Raw genomic sequence first — 23,408 nt, forward strand, 5'->3', positions numbered from 1 at the left:
ATTTTAGGTTTGATAGAACCTAGGTTGATTCTAATCATTTAAATACCTAGAATTTTTTTTGAAATTCCAGACTTCTAAGAGTACAAATTACATTTTTATGGTATTAAAATTATGATGAGGTTTGAAACCTGCTGTTTTTAAGAAAACATATGCAGATTCTTATGGAATTACGGTGTATAAAACTCACCATTTGATGCTGATGAACACGGAGTCAACAAACTAAGCGGGGAAAAATGTTGTCTGTTAAAGTTAGCAGCTGCGGGTGCTCCTCCAAGGGGTGCCCCAGGTCCGTACATCTGACCTCCTGAAATGTTTGAAGCAAAGTTTCCCAAATGTGTTGAAGAAGGTGTTACAGAACCATATGGCGAGTCCATATTGACAATACCTATAATGTAGAAGGTCATCATAATTTATAATAGTTACCCCTGCAAGAAATAGACACACCTTAAAATTCTAAAAGGCCCTAAATATATTCAAAACTATTTTAGATAATTAAAAAAATCCCAGCTGGGCGTGGTGGCCCACACCTGTAATCCCAGCACTTTGGGAGGCCAAGGTGGGAGGACTGCTTAAGGCCAGGCATTCAAGACTGGTCTGGGCAACACACCGAGACCCCACCTCAAAAAAAAAAAAAAGTTCCTGGCCGGGTGTGGTGGTTCATGCCTGTAATCCCAGGCATGAATCTCACTTTGGGGGGCCAAAGTGAGAGGACTGCTTGAGCCCAGAGTTCAAGACCAGGATGGGCAACATCGTGAGACTGCCTCTACAAAAAATTAAAAAAAAAAAAAAAAAAATTAGCCAAGTTTGGTGGTGCGTGTTTGTAGTTCCAGTTACTTGGGAGGCTGAGGTGGGAGGATTGCTTGAGCCCAGGAGGTTAAGGCTGCAATGAGCTGTGATGGCGCCACTGCATGCCAGCCTGAGTGACAGAGTGAGACCCTGTCTCATACACACAAAAAACTAAACTATGTAGATAATTATCAAAGAAACAATTATCACATTATACTCTTAAATTCAAATTATAATTTACTGGGAACAAATTTAATTCTTGATTTTAGTACTTTCAGCACTAGTGGGCATTAATGTTTTAGTTAAAAAGGATCATTAGTTTTCCTTTACATGGGCTTTTTGTCAAAGTGGACTTTTGTTGCCTTTATTGATCACAAAATTAATGCAAACTTATTTAAAAAATCCAAAGCCAAAAACCATATATAAAACAGAAAGTGAAACTTCCAGATGTTCCTATTTCAAAAACGAATGTATGTGTATTTGTGAGAGAGAAAAAGAAAAGGAAGAATAAGTGTTTACCTTTAGGGATCTTTAGATAACATTTTTTTTTTTAAATGTTTATTTTTAGGGCTAAAGATAAAACATTTACTCTTTCTATTCTTTTTCTCTCTTACAGGTACACATTTGTTTTCGAAATATGTTCATTAAAAAAGTATTACAAATGTTTACACACTAAACTATTTACACAAGTAACCTACCTGATTTTAGTCTAACGGGTTAAAACTACAGAAAAAAAAGAAAGAAAATAATTGTCAACGATTTTTTTTTTAATTTAGGGGACAGCTTTCTCTGTTGCTCAGGGTGGAACGCAGTGGCGTGATCATAGCTCACGGTAGCCACAAACTCTTGGGCTCAAGCAACCCTCTTGCCTCAGCCTCCTGAGTATCTGGGGCTACAGGTGTGCACCATTACACCTAGCTATATTTTTGTTTTACCTTTTATTAGCTTTTACAGAATACATGTCAATATTGGATTTTATGCTTGAACCTGGGAGGCGGAGGTTGCAGTGAGCCTAGATTGTGCCACTGCACTCCAGCCTGGGCGTCAGAGCAAGACTCTATCTCAAAAAAAAAAAAAAAAAGTTTATATATATATATGTGTGTGTATATATACGCGTATATATATACGTATATATGTATATATACGCGTATATATACGCGTATATATATGTGTGTGGGTGTATATATATGTGTGTATATATATGTGTGTGTGTATATATATATGTGTGTATATATATATATGTAGGATTTTAAATAGGTTTAAGGACCAAAGAGTTGTATAAAACTACAGGGCAAAAAAGGGCTGTAGATACAATTCTACAATGAAGAGATCTGATAATTACATATTAACCACATGGCCATGCTTTCCACAGCCAATACTGGAACAATTTATCATTTTTTCTTTTTTTTTTTTGGAGACAGGAGATTGCTCTGTTGCCCATAGCTCACCCCAGCCTCCATCTACTGGGCTCAAGTGATCCTCCTGCCTCAGCCTCCCAAGTAGGTAGGATTACAGGTACATGCCACCACACCCAGCTTTTTTGTTTATTTTTGTAGAGGCAAGGTCTCACAATGTTGCCCAGGCAGGTCTTAAACTTCTGGCCTCAAATGAGCCTCTTGTCTCAGTCTCCCAAAGTGTTGGGATTACAAGTGTAAGCCACCACATCCAGCCAATCTGTCATTGATAAAATGCAGTATGAGGTTCAAAACATCACCTATATGATGCTCCTTCCTGAAATATTTGATCTGAATCTAATCATGGATTGATATAATCACTGAATTAAACTTGCCCACAGAGTCAATGTCAAGAATTACAGAGGAAGGCAGTAGAATACTTTAGATGGAGGGAGACCAAAGACACATAACAACCAAAAGTAATGTGTGAATCTTGATTGAGTCTTGAATCAAATGGCAAGGAAAAGAGACACACATAGGCAGAAAGAATATATTTGGGAAAATGGCATTTTATGTTGGGTGTTATTATCAAATTCATTCTCATTTTATTGGATGCAGTAATAGTGGCATAGCTGTGAAGGCAAACATTGTGAAGATACATATCAAAGTATTTAGGGGTAAAGTATCATGTTTGAAAGTTATCTTCTCATGATTTGACAAAAGATGGGGAAGAAAAGTAGAGATAGGATAGAAAGGGGGAAAAGGAGGAAAGAAGGATGAAGGAGGAGAGAGACAGGTAAGACAAGACAAGAGAAGGGAAAGAAAAGGAAGTAGCAAAAGAGAGGAAAAAAGAGGAGGGAAGAAGGAAAAGGGGAGAGAGGAAGGGAGGGGAATGAGGGAGACAGTTTGAAAAGATGTTAACAAGCAGAGAATATATTAATAAATGTGGAAATACCAAGTATTTACTATGCTGCTTATTCTGTCCTTACATCTTTATGTGACTTAAAAAACTTTTCAAAATACAAACTATAAAAACAGATCTGAGTCTAAAATACAAATGATCAAATTATTTACATAAGAAAAGTTAAAAAAAGGAAGAAAAATATGGAACACAAAATGAATTAGGAAGAAGTAGAGAGAAGTGAAAATTAGGATCTGAAAGAGGTTTAGGAGAAAATAAAAGGACATACTTCCTATGTAGTAAAAGGATTATCTTTAACTCAAAATGACCTGAATTAGGTAATTGACTTGTAAGTCAAACTTCAATGCTAATTTTGGCTCTAATCAACTATACACTCCCTAAAAACCTCACCTTTCTTACAGAGAAGGTCTTTCTTCTATACCTTTTCAAAAAATAGGAATTTATTTTTTTGTTCTCTAAATCTTAATTTTAGCCTTTCTGAACCCCACACCTAGATTATCACATTTTTGGAAAGGTAAAGTATTAAATTCCAACTACTATAAAAATCAAACTTAAAGCATTTCCTATGCACTGGCACATAATGATCTAAAATCTAATTATATTGATTCTATTGTTTTAATGTAAAATAAATTATTTTTCATAGTACACATAAATATTTCAGTTGACTTCTAGCAAAGAAATATTTACTGACCACCTTCATTAAATTTTATTTACATGTTACAGAAATAGGTAAAAATAACATTGAGTTCCCATTAAACTTGGAAATTTTTGTCCCAGAATGTCATATTTCCAATAACACAGATAACGAGTTGGCAACCAAGAGCCAAATACCAAATATTTTAGGCTTTGCAGGTCACATGGTCTCTGTCCCAGCTACTCAATTCTGTCGTTGTAGCATAAAAGTAGCCTTATATAATATGCAAATGAATGGGCATTGCTGTGTTTCAGTAAAGCTTTCTCTACAAACACTGAAACTAAAATTTCATATTTTGTGTTGCATGTTTACTCTTTTTAAATTTTTTTTTTTTTGAGACAGGGTCTCCACCCAGGCTGGAGTGCAGAGGTGCGATCTCAGCTCACTGTAACGTCTGCCTCTAGGGCTCAAGTCATCCTTCCACCTCAGCCCCCCAAGTAGCTGGAACTACAGGTATGCACCACCATGCCCAGCTAATTTTTATATTTTTGTAGAGATGGGGTCTTCCCTTTTGTAGAGATGGGGTCTCCCAGGCTAGTCTGGAACTCCTGGGCTTAAGCAATCGACCCACCTCAGCCTCCCAAAGTGCTGGGATTATAGGCACAAGCCACCGTGCCAAACCTATTCTTAAAAAAAAAAAAAAAAAATTAAAAACATTTAAGAAATGTAAAAACAGGCAGCAGGCCAAATTTGGCCCATAGACCATAGTGTGTCCATCTCTTACGTGGACTATCTTTAATTACTTGAAATGCTTATATTAAAATCCAATAGCTTTAAATGGAAACTGGCATCCTGGATTAGATCCTACAATAGAAAAAGGATATTACTTGTGAAATCTGCCTAAAATCTGTAGTCTAGTTAGTACTATACCAATATTAATTTTTTTGGTTTCGAAATGTATCATGGTTATGTAAGATGGTCACATGAAGGGAAGCTGAGGAATTATAGAACTCTTCTATAAATCTAAAAATATTTTAAAGTAAAACGTTTTTTTAAAAAAGCAATAGCTTACAATCAGGAGATCTTTATATCTTCTACATATATCAGTGTTGTACCAATAGAATTTTGGATAACAGAAATGTTCTAGATCTTTGCTGTCCAATAGGGTAGCTACCGGCCACAAGTGTTTTTTAAGTGCTTAAATATGGGTAGCTAGCCTAAGAAGCTAATTTTTTTATTTTTAAATTTTTCATTAATTTAAATTTTAAAAGTACACATGCTTATTGGCTACAGTATCAGACTGTGTAGCTCTATTTTTAAAATTATTTTAGAAATAAAAAAGATAATGGGAAATAAAACCCAATTTTTAAAATCTGTTATTTTGTATTTGTAATAAATGTAAACTTTTGGTGACAGTACCTTATTAAATTAAAACATAAGAGACTTCTGAGAGAGAAAAACACGCCTAGGCCAGGCGCTGTGGCTCACGCCTGTAATCCTAGCACTTTGGGAGGCCGAGGTGGGTGAATCACCTGAGGTTGAGAGTTTGAGACCAGCTTGGCCAACATGGTGAAACCCCGTCTCTACTAAAAATACAAAAATTAGCCAGGCGTGGTGGTGCACGTCTGTAATCCCAGCTACTCGGGAGGCTGAGGCAGGAGAATCACTTGAACCTGGGAGGCAGAGTTTGCAGTGAGCTGAGATCACGCCACTGCACTCCAGCCTGGGTGACAGAGCGAGACTCTGTCTCAAAAAACAAACACACAAAAAACCCCCGCCTGATCAGAAAGCTTATTTATGGAAAATTAGATAAAAATCTACTGTAGCTTTTAAAAATATTTTTAAAAATACCATACTAAACACAAACAACAGCATCTGAGTTAACTAAATCCAACAATCTTTGTCTATATCATCCAGTCAGAGAGTAAAAATATTAGAAAATGACCAAGAATTTTCACATCACTTGTGCAAATGAACAGCTGCAGAATGTCAGAAAATATAAACTTACCTGAGGGACTTGGAGCAGGTCTCTGTAATGGTGGTCTAAAACCTGGAGCTTTGGAAGTATCAGACTGATGTAAAGGATCTGAATTTGGCAAATATGAGGATTTTCCTGATAGCATAGATTCTGGTGTTGACTGAGATGAAACAACAGATCCTCCCCAGAAGGCATGAGCAGAAGTAGGGTTGTTTTCAAACAATGTGCTAAAGGGCCCAAATGGTAAGGGGGCACTGAAATTGGGAGCAATAGGCTTATTTGCTGGATGTACTGAATTCTGACAAGCACTTTGTGTACTTAAGGTCGAAGGTAGCTGGACAGAAGAGGGAACACTGTGAGGTCTTTTAATGTGATTGACACTGAGGACTGCAACAGATGAATTTTGCACTGAAGCTGAATTCTTGTGAGGGGCAGTTGTGCCATGAGGGGGTGGTCTAATAGCAGGGGTTTCCATTTTAGGAGTAGGCTGGGGGCATCCCATCGGTGTCTGAGGCATAGGGTAAGTCACTGGGGCAGTAGAAGGCACCGCCACTGGAGCAGAACTTGTTGCTAAAGGAGGAACAGTCATTCTAACTTCCGGGGGAGGAACCTGAGACTGCTGAAGAGGTGGTCTTGGTTCCTGAGAAACAGATCCCGGAGGTTGTTGCTGATTAGAATGAGCTGATGAACTCCCAGAAGAACTGCTGCTGTTTGGAGGTCTAGTGTTTGTTGTTTCCACTACTGGTGGACTACCTGCTTCCTGTTCGGAGGAAGATGCCACTTTATTTGGAGATGCTGATCCACAATCCAAAGGGCTGTTTCTAGAAACCCCTCCTGGCTGGGCTGGTGGTGATGGGGAAGATGGGGATGATACTGGATAGTGTTCTTTGGCAGTAGGCATAGGATATGTGGCATTTGTGGGTGCAGTGTTGTTGTTGCTTGCCGTGGTTGTGACTGTTGTTGTGGTGGCATTGGATGTCTTCACAACTGTGACAAAAAGCTGCCTTCGGACAGAAGGTGAACTTGGACTGCCATTTGTAGATGTACCAGGCACCGTTGAAGCTGATGAACTGGTTGTAGTTGTTGGGCTTGAAGTTAAAGAACCTGCTGAATTCACCTGAGAACCACTGCTATTCTGATTGCTATGGCGAGGCACCATGTGAGGCTTAGGCGAGTTAGTAGCTCTGGCAGGGCTCAAAGGCCTGACAGGAAAAGGACCCCAAGTGGATTGAGCTGGTGGAAAAGTACCTCCAAAGTGGGTCATGGGCAACCTTGGTGGACGGATCTGCTGGAAAGTCTGAGCAGCAAGCAAAGCATGTGCAAACTGTGGGGGAGGATATGCTAATGGAAGAGAAACTGGAAAACCAGGCCTCACATTATTCACTGGGTTCTTAATGGTTTTGTGAGTGGATGCAGAAGAAATTGCAGGCACAGTGAGTGCTGTGGCAGTTTGAGATGTTGATGACAGAGCTACAGTTGTCATTTTAATTCCCATTAAGGAAGTGTTAGCAGCAGTGGTGGTAGGTGCTGATGACCCTATTTTGGAATTTGCTGAGGAGCTTTTCAAACGATTCTTTGGAATAAGTTCATCAATTTCTTTGTCTGGATCCTTGATCAAAGCATTAATCAATTGAGTTGCTTGTCTTGTTGATTCAGTGCCACCCCTATAAATTGAGAAAAAAAAATTAGGTAGAATTTTCCCTACTTTTGAGTATGTAAAGCGTTTTTAATATGTATGTATGTACACAAACACACACAGTTTTGTGTGTATATACATACACACATACAAACAAAGGACAGATAACAAAAGCTGGGCAGCAGTTTTCTTACCATTCTTGAGGTATTCTACAAACAAAGCAATAAACTGTCCTGAATTACTACTTTTATTTTTCAGAGGAATAGTAAATGACTTATTTTTCAAAAATACATTTCACTATTTCCTCAGACTAAGAAACCATTTTCCTACTGTAAAATACACTACAGTTAGAAAAACCACTGCACATAAAAGCCTATGTAATCTACAATGTTACTGAAACATTTAATACTAAAAATATTGAAACAGTTCATCAACACTAAAAATAATACAAGTAAACAAGGAAAATAATACAACCAAGTAAGAAAACAGTATTTTATTTTAAATCTTGGTATCTGGGATGACTCCATCTAGTAAAAATTCATTAGTAGTTTGTCTATTAGTAGGATAATTATTGTAACTCCTCTGGGAAGATGTCTTAAAATGATGCAGGAATCCTGATAGTGCCAACAATAGCCATATAAAACTTTAGTGCTGGATCTTCAGGAAAATATTTGATGTTTATGGAAACCCAAGGGAGCAATTAGCAATAAAGGGGTATCTGGTTCCCTCTTTTCTAGATAAGACAGGCTGTGACTACCCAACTACCCAGGGGAAAACCAGTCAGAAGGAGAGGACAATGAATAAAATAGAGATGGCTACTTGCTTTCTTATTTTTGAGGTATGATTAACTATTAGCCCTCCTATATAATGCGAAGGGGCATCTGCCTGACACAAACTTATATCTGCCATCTAAAAAATATAAAACTCTTTTTCAAAGGAACATGAATTTACTTTAAAGTAATTAAATATAGCTTCCTACATTCTTATGACTTCTTAGAACACCACTTTTATTTTAAGAATATTCAGGCATAGACATATTGGATGAGTTATTCAAGATAAGTTATATCTTCACTTCAGATTCAAATCTTAACTCAAATTCTTTTTTTTTTTTTTTGCGGGAGTTTGGCTCTTGTTGCCCAGGCTGGAGTGCAATGGCTCGATCTCGGCTCACCGCAACCTCCGCCTCCCAGGTTCAAGCAATTCTCCTGCCTCAGCCTCCTGAGTAGCTGAGATTACAGGCATGCACTACTACACCCGGCTAATTTTGTATTTTTAGTAGAGATGGGGTTTCCCCATGTTGAGGCTGGTCTCGAACTCCTGACCTCAGGTGATCTGCCCGCCTCAGCCTCCCAAAGTGCTGGGATTACAGGCGTGAGCCACTGCGCCCGGCCCAATAACTCAAATTCTAAAGACACAATCTCAGAATAACAAATCTCAAAGGTTATTTGAGAAAGACAGAAACCCACTGCTTAAAATGTTAGAAATGCCCTCCCTAAAAGTCTCAGAACAAATTTTTAGGAATGTCATATAAACAGTTTATGTACAGAAATTATTTATTTAAACCTTTGCTACACATGCATACAAAATTCCTATAGAAGTCTCTAAAACACTTCACAAAAGTGTATTAATTAGGAAAAAAGAAAACTATAAAGTTTATCTTCTCAAACACTAATAAAATTCCCATTTTAAAAAGCATACTATGTAACACAAAGTTCCACTGAAAACTCATATGGCTATATTTCATTAAGTTATAGTGCAATAAAACAAAGGAAGAAAATGTAAGAGACAAAGTTTTGCCTTATAGTGATTATCCGGTCTCCAGTCTTGTCTTTCTGTTTATCGATATCTATGTGTGCACCAGTAAACTCCCGAATAGCATTGATATTACAGCCTCCTCTTCCAATCACTCTGGATATCACAGTTGATGGAACAGATACTTTCTTTGACCTGTTTAAAAGTTGTATATATAAATTAAGATTAATCATTAACAATAGTTATTGTAATTTTTAAAAGAAGAAAGAGTATTACTGAAATGTTTTTCTATAAATACAGAATACTGTTGAATAAGCCTCTTCTATTTACTCTTACTCTAGATGAACAGAGAAAAGGCAATCAGGAGCAACAGACAGATAAGCTTTATTATAGCTTCTCATCTCACTATCAAAGATTGTTTGTTTTGTTGATTATCATTCTTCACTTGTATCGGTAAAGCACATACTACGTAGACACGTGCTGTGCTAATGCAAATACTAATAGTAAATAAGACAGACATGGGTTTCTGCCCACATATATTGACTATGTACACGCTAATTATGAAAACACCACCAGGTCATGAGTGTTGCAATAGTATGTGTGTACACACACACACACATTATATATACATATATGTATAGACATATATATGTATAATAGACATATACATAATATATGTATAATTATTATACATATGTATAATGCATATGTCTATTATACATATGTATCATATGTATACTATACATATGACATGTATACATACGTATACTATACATGACACATGTATACATACGTATACTATACATATGACACATATGTATCATACGTATACGATACATATGTATAATACATAATATATGTATAATATAGACATATATACGTATAATATATACATGTCTATGTGTATATATATATTATATGTGTGTGTATAGATATGCTGGTTGGGCGTCTAATCTAGCCTCAAGAGTCAAGAAAGACTTCTTGTGGGCCCCTTTTGCTGCTTTACTCATATGCTTCTTTTTATTCTCTAATATATATAACTCAAAGAGTGACGTTAAAAATTCATGACCGGGCGTGGTGGCTCACGCCTGTAATCCCAGCACTTTGGGAGGCTGAGGCAGGCAGATCACTTCATGTCAGGAGTTCGAGACCAGCCTGGCCAACATAGTGAAATCCTGTCTCTACTGAAAAAAATACAAAAATTAGCCAGGCATGGTGGTGTGCACCTGTAATCCCAGCTACTCAGGAGGCTGAGGCAGGAGAATCACTTGAACCCGGGAGATGGAGGTTGCCATGGACTGAGATTGCACCACTGCACTCTCCAGCCTGGGCGACACAGCGAGACTCCTCAGGAAAAAAGAAAAAATATTCATTACTTCTCTGTATTCTTATAGCAGCATTAAAATGACCATCCACAAATATGAAAACTTTCTAAAAATCATTTATAATGTCCGGAAAAAGAAAATCCTACTAGAATTTAAAAAGCAAAATCTGAGGCCGGGCATGGTGGCTCATGCCTGTAATCCCAGCACTTTGGGAAGCCAAGGTGGGTGGTTCACCTGAGGTCAGGAGTTCAAGATCAGCCTGGCCAGCATGATGAAATCTCATCTCTACTAAAAATACAAAAAATTACCCAGGCATGGTGGCATGCACCTGTAATCCCAGCTACTCGGGAGGCGGAGGCAGGAGAATCACTTCAACCTGGGAGGCAGAGGTTGCAGCAAGCCGAGATCACACCATTGCATTCTAGCCTGGGCAACAAGAGTAAAACTCCATCTCAAAAAAAAAAAAAAAAAAAAAAAAAAAAAGGCAATATCCATCTAATACTTGCAAAATTACATTTTAATTTTAAACATTCAGATATAGATTATAGATTTCCTTTTTTTGACAGAGTCTCATTCTGTACCCAGGCTGGAATGCAGTGCTATGATCATAGCTCACTGCAGCCTCAAACTCCTGGGCACAAGCAATCCTCCCACCTTTCCCAAGTAGCTGAGATTACAAGCACGAACCACATGCCCAGCTAATTTTTTAATTTTGTTTTTAGCAGAGATGGGGTCTTGCTATGTTGCCCAGGCTGGTCTTGAACTCATGGTCTCAAGTGATCCTCTTGTCTTGGCCTCCCAAAATGCTGGGATTACAGGCATGAGCCACAGGTGTCAGGCCCGAATTCCTGAGAAGCTGATTAAAGAATATTTCTAAAAGAAATACAGTATAAAGTTCTCAGTAAAGAGAAGCAGTCAAGTATAGTTCAATAAACAAGCAAATTATTTATTGAGAATGGTTAAGTATTACAAATTGTCATATTTTCTAAAAGAAAGGGCATGATCCCTGTTCTTTATATACACAACTAAGTTACCTGACAACTCTTTTTTCTCTAAAGGGCATGATAATCAGCCAGTGATCATCATTTCCAAATTGTGTAACACAGTATTAAATGCATATACAAAAATGAAATTATCTTATTATTGTACAGAGAATATTCTGATGATGTGATTTCAATTAATCCAATAAAGTGTGCATGTGAAGGAGTTAAAGAAAGAATGTGTGTATAGTGTGTGCAAATAGAGACAGAAATAAACATAGGTATGACGGGGACAAGATTTGGTCTAAAATACGGAGGAAATAAGCCAAAAACCTGTATACTGCACTTAGGGATTAACAGTAGTTACTAAGTTTGGTTCACTATAGCTTTTGTTTCAGATAACCAAAAGTTTAAATTTTTATGAAATTTCTGGAAAGTTCTTTAAGTTACCAAAGAGTGACAATGGATCACATTCTTTCTGGATTTCAGGTGTCTTACCTCCTTTTAGGTTTCTGGGATATTGTATTCCTACTCTTGGATACATATTATTTTTAAAATCCCACGTAAAACAAAATATTTTTATCCTGAAACCCTTAAAATAAAGTTATCTTATGATTTAAAGACAACAGTTACTATGATTAGATCAACAATTTAACATCAATACCTACTAATTCATCAAATGTTTACAAGTAGCTTTCATAATACTTCTTTGTATTATATAAGGCTTTGAGATAACAAAGTTGAAAAAGACACAATCTAAAATAGTTCTTAAAGCAAACTCCAATACTTTTGAGGGGCCAAATTAACATGTAATTTTTTTCATCTAAAATATGGCACAGGATCTCTCTGTTGGTCAAATCTAGCCTTGAACCATCAGTTTGTTTGCAACCTTTAGAAGAGTAGGAGGAATTTAATTATAAGGTAAATAACCCTTGAGTGTGATATATAGCACATAAAAAGAATGACAAAAACAATTACTCACCTTCTTACAACTTCTTTCCATCCTTCTTCCCTCTTTTGCCCACGCTTAGGACTTGCTACTGTTAACTTCCCATTTGGAGAGGAAAGGGGAGATGGACCAGATTTTGTACAAGTAGACAGAGAATTACTGGTCCCTTCATTGATAGTTTCTGACAATCTTTAACAAAGAGAGGGAAAGTATATTAAATATGGAACAGATGTAGAATTTTTAAATGATAAAGGTAGTCTACTACACAATTTTTTAAAATTTATTTTTAAATAACAAATGACGACCTTATTTTTCACTTCTCCTCATATTTAGCATATAATATAGAGAGCCTTTTTTTTTTCTTTTTGAGACAGGTCTCGCTCTGTTACCCAGGCTGGAGCGCAACAGTGCAATCACAGCTCACTGCAGCCTTGAGCTCTCGGGTTCAGGTGATCCTTCTGCCTCAGCCTCCCGAGTAGCTGGGACCACAGGCGCATGCCATCACATCGGCTGATTAAAAAAAAAAAATTATTTGTAGAGACAGGGTCTCCCTATGTTGTCCAGGCTGGTGTTGAACTCCTGGGCCCAAACAATCCTCCCACTTTGGAATCCCAAAGAGCTATTATTATAAGCACGAGCCATTGTGCCTTGCCTAAAGAGCCAACTTTAAGAAGATACTATCTAGGGTACACATTTAGCAGAGTTGAATCACAGTAATAATCCCTTGGAAACCACAATCCATATTTTTCATGTGCTAAGTTTAACAACCAAAAAAAAGAAATTACATAGTAAAAATAATTTGATGTCTCATTAGTACAAAATCAAAACAAAAGCTTATTCTTCAATTCAATTGAAACTGTACCTTCTTTAGCACAAAGAAAAATCCTATTTTGCAAGTTGCGAATTTACTTTCTTTACCAACAAATTCAGTAATAAGGTATTTCATGATGACACTATAAACATTGAAAATAAAAACTGGAACTAACTTTATTGAAGCCTTGCCAGAAACAGATTTTCTCTCTTCCTTTGGAAATGTAACAAGAACTGATGGCTGCTTTTTGCTGCTCACAGTGGTAGTGACCACAGCTGGTGAATGATTGTCACTCTTACGACTGCTGTTGCTGTTACTACTTTCATCACTGCAGCTGGAAATCCTCATGTTATCACTGTCCCCACTCTCGCTGGTACTGCTGCTCTTGGACTCTCCATTCACCTTCTCTGGCTGACTGTATGAAATTGGTAGTGGATCATCAAATATAATTTGAACGTTTTCTGGAGTAATTTTATTTTTCCTGTTTTTCCTCTTTGAACTGGTTGTAGTTATGGTATTATTTCTTTTACCATGAGAACCTGCCAAAGTTGTCCAGGTTGCAGATATACCTATGGTAGTAGTGGTTGTGGCACTTGGAGGTTCTGTCAAGACTTCAGGCTCATCTGTAAAAGTAGCAATACTGAATTAGCAAGTTCTAAGTGTTCCCAGAATGTATTTAGCTATAAGCACTTGAAGAAAAGAAAAACCCAGGAGAGATACTCTACTACTATTAGCCATGTAAGTTATTCTCACATTCACTGGTAATGAGCTGGATAGATAGGACTGATATGCTCTGTGTACCCACGTTCTGTTCAAAGAATATTTGTACATAAATATTATACATTTGTACATAAATATTATAAAGGTAGTTATAAAAAATATTTTGGGGGGCATTTCTGGTGCTGCTGTGGCTCCAAGAAGGCCATTCCAGCCACCAATCTTCCCCCTGCTCCTTAGGGAAGGGAAGATGAGAGAGTTGAGCTTGAAGTCCAGCCAGCCCTCGGCCTCCAAGCAGGAAATGGACAGCACTGAGAAGCGGGGCCGGGGCAGGCCCCACAAGCAGCCTCCGGTGAGTCCCGGGACAGCAATGGTAGGGAGTCAGAAGGAGCCTAGTGAAGTGCCAACAACTAAGAGACCTTGGGGCCAACCAAAGGGAAGCAAAAACAAGGGAGCTGCCAAGACCCGGAAAACCACCACAACTCCAGGAAGGAAACCAAGGGGCAGACCCAGAAAACTGGAGAAGGAGGAAGAGGAGGGCATCTGGCAGGAGTCCGAGGAGGAGGATCAGTGACCGTGTGTGCTGCCTGTGCCTCACTGAAGGAGCAGCTTCCTTCTGGGACTGGACAGCTTTTGCTCCACTCCCACTGCCCCCGCCCCTTTCCCAGGCTCACCATCACCACTGCCTCCGGCCGCCACCCCCATCCTTCCACCTGCGCCCTCACCACCACACTACACAGCACACCAGCCACTGCAAGTCCCCCATGGGCTGAGTGGGAAGCAGTTTTCCCCTGGCCTCAGTTCCCAGCTCCCCGCGACCACCCACACATACACACGTACCCTCCTGAACAGTGCTAACATCCCACTTAGCCACACCCTGCACATGCTGCATCCCCAACTCCCTTAGTAGTAGCAACACTGCTCTCTGGTGTTGGGGGCACCCTCTCTGTTCCTCCACTGTTCCCTCTGGCTTCCCACAGTGTGGTCTGGGAGGGTTCCCCTGGCCTTAAAAGGGGCCCAAGCCCCATCTCATCCTGGCATGCCCTACTCCACTGCCCTGGCAGCAGCTGTGGCCAATGGAGGGGGTGCTGGCCCCAGGATTCCCCCAGCCAAACTGTGTTTGTCACTATGTGGGGTTCACACTTCTCATCCTTTCCCACCTACCCTAGTCCCTGCACTAGGTTGGACAGTCCCCTTTGGCTACAGGAAGGCAGGAGGGGTGTGAGCCTCTTACTCCCTCTTCACTGTGGCCCCAGCCCCTTTGCCCTCTGCCTGGGATCTGAGTACATATTGCGGTGATGGAGATGCAGTCACTTATTGTCCAGGTGAGGCCCACAAGTCCTGTGGCCACCACCTGAGATGGGCTGGGGCCGCTCCCCCATACTTACTTTGCTTCTGCCACTCGGCCATTTCCCCCTCCTCAGAAGGGGCACCAATAACAAGGAGCTCACCCTGCCTGCTCCCAACCCTCCTGCTCCTCCCTGCCCCCCAAGGTTCTGGTTCCATTTTTTCTCTGTTCACAAACTACCTCTGGACAGCGGTGGTGTTTTTTGTTCAGTGTTCCATTCTTCGACATCCGTCATTGCTGCCGCTACCAACACCAAATGTTCATCCTCATTGCCTCCTGTTCTGCCCACGATCCCCTCCTCTAAGATACTCTTTGTGGGGAAGAGGAGCTGGTGCATGGCAGGCTGGGTGACTGACTACTCCAGTCCCAACGAAGGTGGGGCCGTGCCCCTAGGATGCTGCAGCAGAGTGAGCAAGTGGGCCCGAATCAGCCATAAAAGGTGTAGGGACCACCCCCTCCCCCTGTTCTGTTGGGGAGGGGTAGCCATGATTTGTTCCAGCGTGGGGCTCTCCCTCTGGTTTCCTATTTGCAGTTACTTGAATAAAAAAAAACAATATATATATACCCTTTTCTTGGAGAAAAAATTTGGGGGACAGTTTGGAAAATATAAGTATATACTGTATATTATGTATTATTATATAATTATTAAATTTCTTAATGTCGTTGCAGTTATGTAAAATAATGTCCTCTTTCTGGGGAATACATAATCAAGTATCTAGGGGTGATTTCACGTGATATGTATAGCTTACATCAAACTTCTCAAAAAAAGAGAAGACACATCCCATGTGTGCCAAAATGTTTTTAAAATGTAGGTGACATAGAGGTATTCACCATATTAATCCTTAAAATTTTCTGTAGTTTGAAAATTTTCAAAATAAAATGCTGGAGAAGGGAAATTAAAAACAAAACAAAACACACATACACATACACACATTGCATGCACATATTTTTGGTGGTTTCATGGTAATGGTTCCTTCCCACAATACAGTCAGTCCTCTTTATCCATAGTTTAACCAACACTAGATTGAAAGTATTCAAAAAACAAAACAATAAACAATACAAATTTAAAAAATACAGTATAACAACTATTTACATAGCATTTGCGTTATATTAGGTATTAGAGGTAATATAGAGATGATTTAAAGTATATGGGAGAATGTGCATAATTTTTATGCAAATATTACACCATGTTATATAAAGACTTGAGTATCTGAATTTTGGTATCCGTGAGGGTCCTGGAAACCATCCCCTGTGGATATGAAGGGACAGGATTACTACACTTCCATCCCAAATAACCTTTTGATTACAACCTAGTTAAAAATAATTCCCTCATTTGAAGAAATCGATGATCTGGATTGTAGATGATATTATGAAATTACCATTTATAATACCTAAAATGGTATTATGATGATGTAAGCAAATGTCATTCTTGGGATGTGGGCTTAATTATTTATAGGTGGCCGGCACAGTGGCTCATGCCTGTAATCCCAGTACTTTGGGTGGCTGAGGCGATCACTTGAGATCAGGAGTTAGAGGCTAGCCTGGCCAACATGGCAAAACCCCATCTCTCCTAAAAATACAAAAATTAGGTGGACGTGGTGGCATGTGCCTGTAGTCCCAGCTACGTGGGAGGCTAAGGTGGAAGAATAGCTTGAACCCAGGAAACGGAGGTTGCAGTGAACCAAGAGCATGATACTGCACTCCAGTCTGGGCGACATAGCAAGACTCAGTCTCAAAAAAAAAAAAAAAGGGATTTACAGGCGCAATGTCAGGATGTCTGCAATTCTGCAATTTACTTTTAGATGGCTCAGAAAAAAATATGTAGAAGTACTTAATATGGTAAAATTTTAACAATTTTGTCAATCTAGGTGGAATGTATTCAGGTATTCATTTTATCATCTGTCAACTTGTCTGTAGTTTTGAAACTTTTCATAATAAAGTTAGGGAGGAATTCAGTCAACAAAAAAAAAGCATATATCTTTTCTTTTCTTTTTTTTTTTGATACAAGGTCTTGCTTTTGACAGAGCAAGGCTGGAGTGCAGTGGTGCCAGATCATGGCTCACTACAGTCTCAACCTCCCAGGCTGAAGTGATCCTCCCACCTTACCTCCCCATCCCCCTATCCCCAGTAGCTAGCTGGGACTACAGGAGTATGCTACTGTGTCCAGCTAATTAAAATTTTTTTTTTCTTTTTTTGTAGAGACAGTCTCACTTTGTTGCCCAGGCTGGTCCTGAACTCTTAGACTCAAGTGACTCTCTCACCTTGACCTGCCACAAAATGCTGGGATTACGGGCGTGAGCCACTGTGCCTGGCCTATGTTAAGGGGTTAATAACTTAAAAGTATATTTTCAAGAGTGACTGATAATCAAGTAAATATAATTTTAACTAGAATATAAAACAAATGGGATGGTTGTTAAGAGAAAATACCTTCAACTTTAAGCTTTTCTTTTTCTTGAGCAGCTTGAAGTTCAAAGTTCTCTTTATTTTTGGCTTCAATTTCTTCTAGTTTTCTTCTTTGTTCTTCCTTTTTCTTCCTTCTCTTCTCTTTTCTTTTTTCTCTTTTTGCAGCCAAAGCCAGCCTCCGACTTTCTTCCCTTAACTGTTAAAGATCAATAAAGCAGAAATATAATGTTGAAATTTACCCTGGAGAAGAAGTTGTCACATAATCATTTAATCATAAGGAAACCATATCATAAAATTCAAAGTCATCTAGTTCAGTTCATTGTTTTATCAAGATCATATTCAAACCATTCTAAAGAGACAATATTTTTACAATATCAAGATCAAATTAACAATATAAGACTAATTTTAAAATGGGTAAATAATAAACAGATACATAGCTTTTAATCATTAAGGACATGTAAGTTGAACTGACAAAATACCATTTTTTGATCATTAATTTGGCGAAATTTAAAAAGGCATCAGATATCAGCACAAGTTTGAGAAACTGAATTCTCTCCTGTACTGCTGTGGGCATGAATATTTACATTTTAGAAAAAGTAATTTGAAAGCCTCCTAACAAAAATTACAAACTGCTTATCCCAACAACTTATTCTATAAAATGTCTATCTCTAGCGAAAAAACAAGGGTTCAACAGTTTTCTTTGCAAATTGATTGTAATGGCAATACATGGAAACAAGGTAAATCTATCAATGGGAAGGAATAAATTAACAGTATATATTCACAGAATACTAGATAGCCCCCGTAAGTATTATAAATATGTACTTGGGAAAATGCTCCCAGTTTACATGTTAGGAGAAAAAAAGGCACACTGAAGACTAATAATCACTTTTATGAGAGAAGAGAACCCTCTTTGTGCACTGATTTGTATAAATACAGAAAAAAAAAAACATAAAAGTTATAAATAAAAGGGTAACAGACTACCTCTGGAGGGTGGAACAGGAGGAGGGATAGCAGAAAGATGGTGACTTTCAATTTTACTTTATATAACTATACATTGTTTCTATTTGTTAAAATGAGTACATTATTACTTTCATAGTCAAAAAACTAAATGTAGGTTTAAAAGTCCAAAAATATGTCTTAATAAACTATTTTAACAGTTAAATTTTCCTTCTTGGTTCATAAAGGTATGAAAATCATCTTCAAACTCTGTCTGCATGTCATCTAAAAGATGTTTTTTAAAAACTATTCTCCACCCATAATCTAGCATTCTGAATTATTTTATGTGTATTTTAAATATGTGTCAAAACAATGTCAGTTAAGGCATGGAGCCTACAACACGTAAAACCAGTCCTCACAAATTCATAAGCCAAACAATATTTAGTTTTCATTCAAAAAAGTCTGGCTTCATCTTTTAAGTGCTGTGCTTTTGCTAGATACTCTCTCTGCTGCCTTTCAAATTAACCCTCTCTGGTTCTTTTTTTTTTTTTTTAAGCCAAATTTAGCAGCTGGGGGTTGTATACCAACTTTAGTGACACTAACGTTAATAAGTTCTGAGAACTCACGACAGTCAAACCAGCTCTCTGCTAGGTTCTTGAAAAGTTTGGCCCACCACCAGGTTTTTACACCCTGGGGTAATGCAACATACTTACCTTAGGCTAGGTGAGAGATAAGTCTTGTTCCTGAAAAGGGCAACAGTGAAGGAAAACCTGTATGTAGAATACCCATACTTTCTCCAGCAGATCGATTTTAGGAAAGAATGCATCTAAAAGCTAAAGATACAGAAACTGCCTGCATCGTAACCCTGGAAATTTCTGCTGGACTCCCAGAAAGCTCCAGTCTGAAGATCAGTAGAGGAGGAGCTTTTACCCCTGCTGAAGTGTTAGGAACAAAACAGTAACTGGTGACCTTTACTCCCTGGATCACCACAAGGGAGGAGTAATATCTGATTGGTGAGTTTGAAAGAAGAAACTGAGCATGTGTGACTCAGCTCATTTGAGCCTTGCTTATGTGTTTTCTCCACGTGGACCCCAGTGAAGGAGGGAGAAGTGTGGTTGTTCTGTCTAGCTTTGACTTTGTGGAACAGGTAAGTAAGTATAAGAGAGGAGAAGTGAAAGCAAAGGTGAAACGTGCACCAGAAAAACGTATTAGCAAAGCAGCTATGGCTACAAGTGTGTATTAAGTCTCTCTACTTCAGGATTAGGAATAACAAAATCAATATTTTATCTGTATCATATCTGTATAGACAGAAAAATCCTGGGAAAGGAATGGTTTGAGGGAGAATCAAAACAGCAAATGAAGTTTTAGAGTTTTGGCTCATCCATGATGGGTTGTTCATTTTGCTGGAATTTTGAACTTGTCTGGTAGCAGGAGCTAATTATGACTGCTATTTAAGCGGGAGGCGGGGGGGATTTGGGGGTAGAGAATTTTTTTAAAAAGATTAAGAGTTTTAATTCAGAAAGCGGGATTTCATTTAAGCCCATATGTCCTAGATGTTGATGGGGGTGGTAGGTTTGGGTAGGTCATAGGGTGTGGCTGGGTCTTAGATATGTAAATTTCTCAGGGCTGGCAGAGTCAGTCAGGGGTAGCCCTTTGGCAAGAGTAATATGAGTTTGGATTATCGAACTTCAGAGTTTAACCCTAAGAGGTAAGTATTTACTCGTTTCTAAATTTTGAAGTTTTAAAGCCGGCGTTTTGATAATCTGATATATTTTACTAACCCTCTGAATTCACTAAGAGTAGGTAGGGCACTAATTCAGAGGTCCTAGGGAAACTTTCTGGGGGGAGATACCAAGTTATGGCTACAAAATGACCCAACTTTACATGGCACGGAGTTCTAAAAGTAAGCAGAATTAGCAAGTGTGGATCAACAGATACAGGATTTAAGAGGCATCGTAAGTTTGCAGGCGGTAGCTGAAACTAACAAATGAGGTAACAAGAGGAAAAAGGTATAACTGTGTGTGTGTATACATACACACATATACCTACTATTTTACTATATATAATAAAATATATAGATATTATACATATATAGAGAGTTTATGTATATGTGTGTGACAGAGAGAATATCTAAGGGGTAAAGGAAGAACAAATGAGGCTTCTGAAAGGCATAATCAGAGGAAGATAAACAGGAGAAAGCAACTCCAATGGGAGAAGAAAGGCCAGATCAACACTGGTAAACCTCACAAAAGAGGTGGGCATCAATAAGAACTGAAAAGAGCTAAATGGATTTGGCGTGCTTTGTGAACTGAAAAGAAACAAAAAATAAAATTTAAAAAAAGAAGGATTTGTCAGTTAAGATGCCATTGGTTACCTCCACCACAGTTAGTTTATTGGAGAAGCAGGTCACATGGTTCGGAGCTAAGATTTAATTTAAAATAGTTAATAAGACATAGAGATTATTATAAGCATTAAAAGAAAGGCAAAATACTAAATTTGAGAAAAAGTTCCATTAGGATAGAGCTACTTTGATTGTACCTCTACCTTGACTGAAGCTGTAGGTAGTGGGTAGGAGTTAGCAAACAGTAGAAATTGAAGATAAAGGCATAGGGAGAGGTGCTAATAACTGATAGAAAATCCCAGACAGCATATGGAAAGAGTAAATAAACCATGAAGATTCAAATATGTCCAGAGGCATAAGAAAATAAAACTAAAAATTCAGTCTCACTTTCTATATTTTCTCTCACAAGCCTAAATCTCATTTTACTTCTTGGAGAACTGCTGTCATGTTTGCTAGTGTATGTGGGGGAGGTTAGAGGCTCTGAGAAAAAGGGTCAAGTTAGGCTGGAGAATGGCATGAACCTGGGAGACGGAGCTTGCAGGGAGCCGAGATCACGCCACTGCACTCCAGCCTGGGCGACAGAGCGAGACTCCATCTCAAAAAAAAAACAAAACAAAACAAAAAAAACCAAAAAAACAAAAACAAAAAAAAACTTCAGTGTGGAATGGGAAAAGGCACTAGCCCAACTGATGATTTCTAATTGAGAGCTCAGGAAACAAAGTGACACTTGGGAGTTAGGCTTTATAAGATGAGAATTTAAGGACTTGGGGAGAGCCAGTCCAGACTAAACAAATACTGCAGATTTAGATATATGAAAGTGAATGGGATATGTGAGGAGTAGTGAACCATAGTGAAAGATGAGCCTGGAGAAATAAGAGAGAAGACCTGAATGTTTAGAATTTCCCATGCAATCAACGAAGAGGCACTGAGGGTTTCTGAGGAGAAAGTAAGGAATCCCACCTGTGTATTAAAAAAATACGTGGGCTGGGCACGGTGGCTCACGCCTGTGATCCCAGCACTTTGGGAGGCCAAGGTGGGCAGATCATGATGTCAAAAGATCAAGACCATTCTGGCCAACATGGTGAAACCCCATCTCTACTAAAAATACAAATATTAGCTGGGTGTGGTGGTGCGCACCTGTAGTCCCAGCTACTCGGAAGACTGAGGCAGGAGAATCGCTTGAACCCAGGAGGTGGAGGTTGCAGTGAGTCGAGATTGCGCCATGGCCCTCCAGCCCGGCAACGGAGCGAGACTCCGTCTTTAAAAAAAAAAAAAAAAAAAAAAGTGAAACTGGAAAAGTTACACCAGAGCAGAAAAGGAATACTGAAGACAAAAGATGAGAAGGACACAGATCCATATACAGGGAGACTTCTAAGAAGCCAAATGCAAAATTTTGGGTGAGAAGTGATCACTCAGAGAGGAAGTGGATGGAACAGAAGGCAGACACAGAGACTGCCAAAGCTAAATAAAAGGTGATGGTAGTGATGATGATAATAATAATGATGACAATGCTGATACAGCTAATATATAGAGGGTCTAATATGTGCCAGATACTGGTGTAAGTTAACTCACCAAGTTAATTCATTTACTGGATATAAAGAATGGGAGGCAAAAATAATTGAGAACCTAAAAGTAGCATCAAGATTTCATTTCTCAATAAAGAGTAGTAATGTCAACAGCAGAAAGAGATCAAGAAGTTTCAAAGGAAGGTAGGGGAAAGATTCAACAAAAATTTTCTGGTAACTTGCTATGTGCTATGCACGGTTCTAGTTTCATCAGTAAACCAGATAAAACATCCCTGTCTTCAAGTTTACATTTAGTTGGTTAGGGGAGGGTGGATACAGATAAATAGAATGCATACATTACAGTTTGTTAAAAGGTGATAAGTGCAATGTAAAAAGGGGGAAAAGAGTAGCGAGATGAAAAATGTGTGTATGGAGACAAATGGGGGGTTTTGATTTTTAAATAGGGTAATCGGTGTACCCCTCATGAGATGAAGTTAAGTGAACACCTAAAGGACATAAAATATTTCAGCCAAAGAGAAGAGCCAGTACAAAAGCTCTAACTTAGAACTGGACCCAGTATATTCAAGTAAGCTAGCGTGGCTAAGAACAGTAGAAAATGAGTTTCAGGGAACAGTATCAGGAGGCTTGATCACCTAAGGCCTTGCAGAGCATTTTAAAGACTGTCTTTTACTGAGAGGGAAATGGAAAGTTATTGTCGGGCTCTGAATAGAAGTATGATATGATTTGATTTAGATAATTGAAGAGGATCAGAGTGCTACATAAACTACAAGCAATGATGGAATCAGGGAGACCAGTTAAATGACTAATGCAGGTATGAGATTAAATTAATTGTTTGAACCATAGTGAGAAGTGATTAAGATTATATATCTATATTTTGAGAGAAGGTCTCACACTGTTGCCTAAGCTGGAGTACAGTAGCACAATCACAGCTCACCGCAGTGACCTCCCCAGGCTCAGGTGATCCTCCCAC

General features: G+C 38.7%; 2 protein-coding genes across 7 annotated transcripts in view; one reads left to right on the forward strand and one right to left on the reverse strand.

Moving 5' to 3' along the window:
* The window catches only part of ANKRD17 (ankyrin repeat domain 17), a 186,130-nt gene that overhangs the window by 13,603 nt on the left and 149,119 nt on the right, over positions 1 to 23,408 (reverse strand). For all 6 annotated transcript variants that reach the window (XM_054486142.2, XM_054486147.2, XM_054486145.2 and 3 more), the window contains 6 exons: positions 17,660 to 17,831; positions 13,343 to 13,790; positions 12,390 to 12,545; positions 9,148 to 9,297; positions 5,745 to 7,378; positions 188 to 385 (listed from right to left, as the gene is read on the reverse strand). In XM_054486142.2, the coding sequence (XP_054342117.1) occupies positions 188 to 385; positions 5,745 to 7,378; positions 9,148 to 9,297; positions 12,390 to 12,545; positions 13,343 to 13,790; positions 17,660 to 17,831 (2,758 nt within the window). The remainder of the gene's footprint in view (positions 1 to 187; positions 386 to 5,744; positions 7,379 to 9,147; positions 9,298 to 12,389; positions 12,546 to 13,342; positions 13,791 to 17,659; positions 17,832 to 23,408) is intronic.
* On the forward strand, positions 14,056 to 14,506 carry LOC129035605 (high mobility group protein HMG-I/HMG-Y-like). Its single transcript, XM_054486153.2, has one exon. The coding sequence runs from the start codon at positions 14,135 to 14,137 to the stop codon at positions 14,456 to 14,458; it is 324 nt and encodes a 107-aa protein (XP_054342128.1). The 5' UTR covers positions 14,056 to 14,134; the 3' UTR covers positions 14,459 to 14,506.

This window comes from Pongo pygmaeus, chromosome 3 (assembly GCF_028885625.2).
Source record: "Pongo pygmaeus isolate AG05252 chromosome 3, NHGRI_mPonPyg2-v2.0_pri, whole genome shotgun sequence".
NCBI classification, from domain to species: Eukaryota; Metazoa; Chordata; class Mammalia; order Primates; family Hominidae; genus Pongo; species Pongo pygmaeus.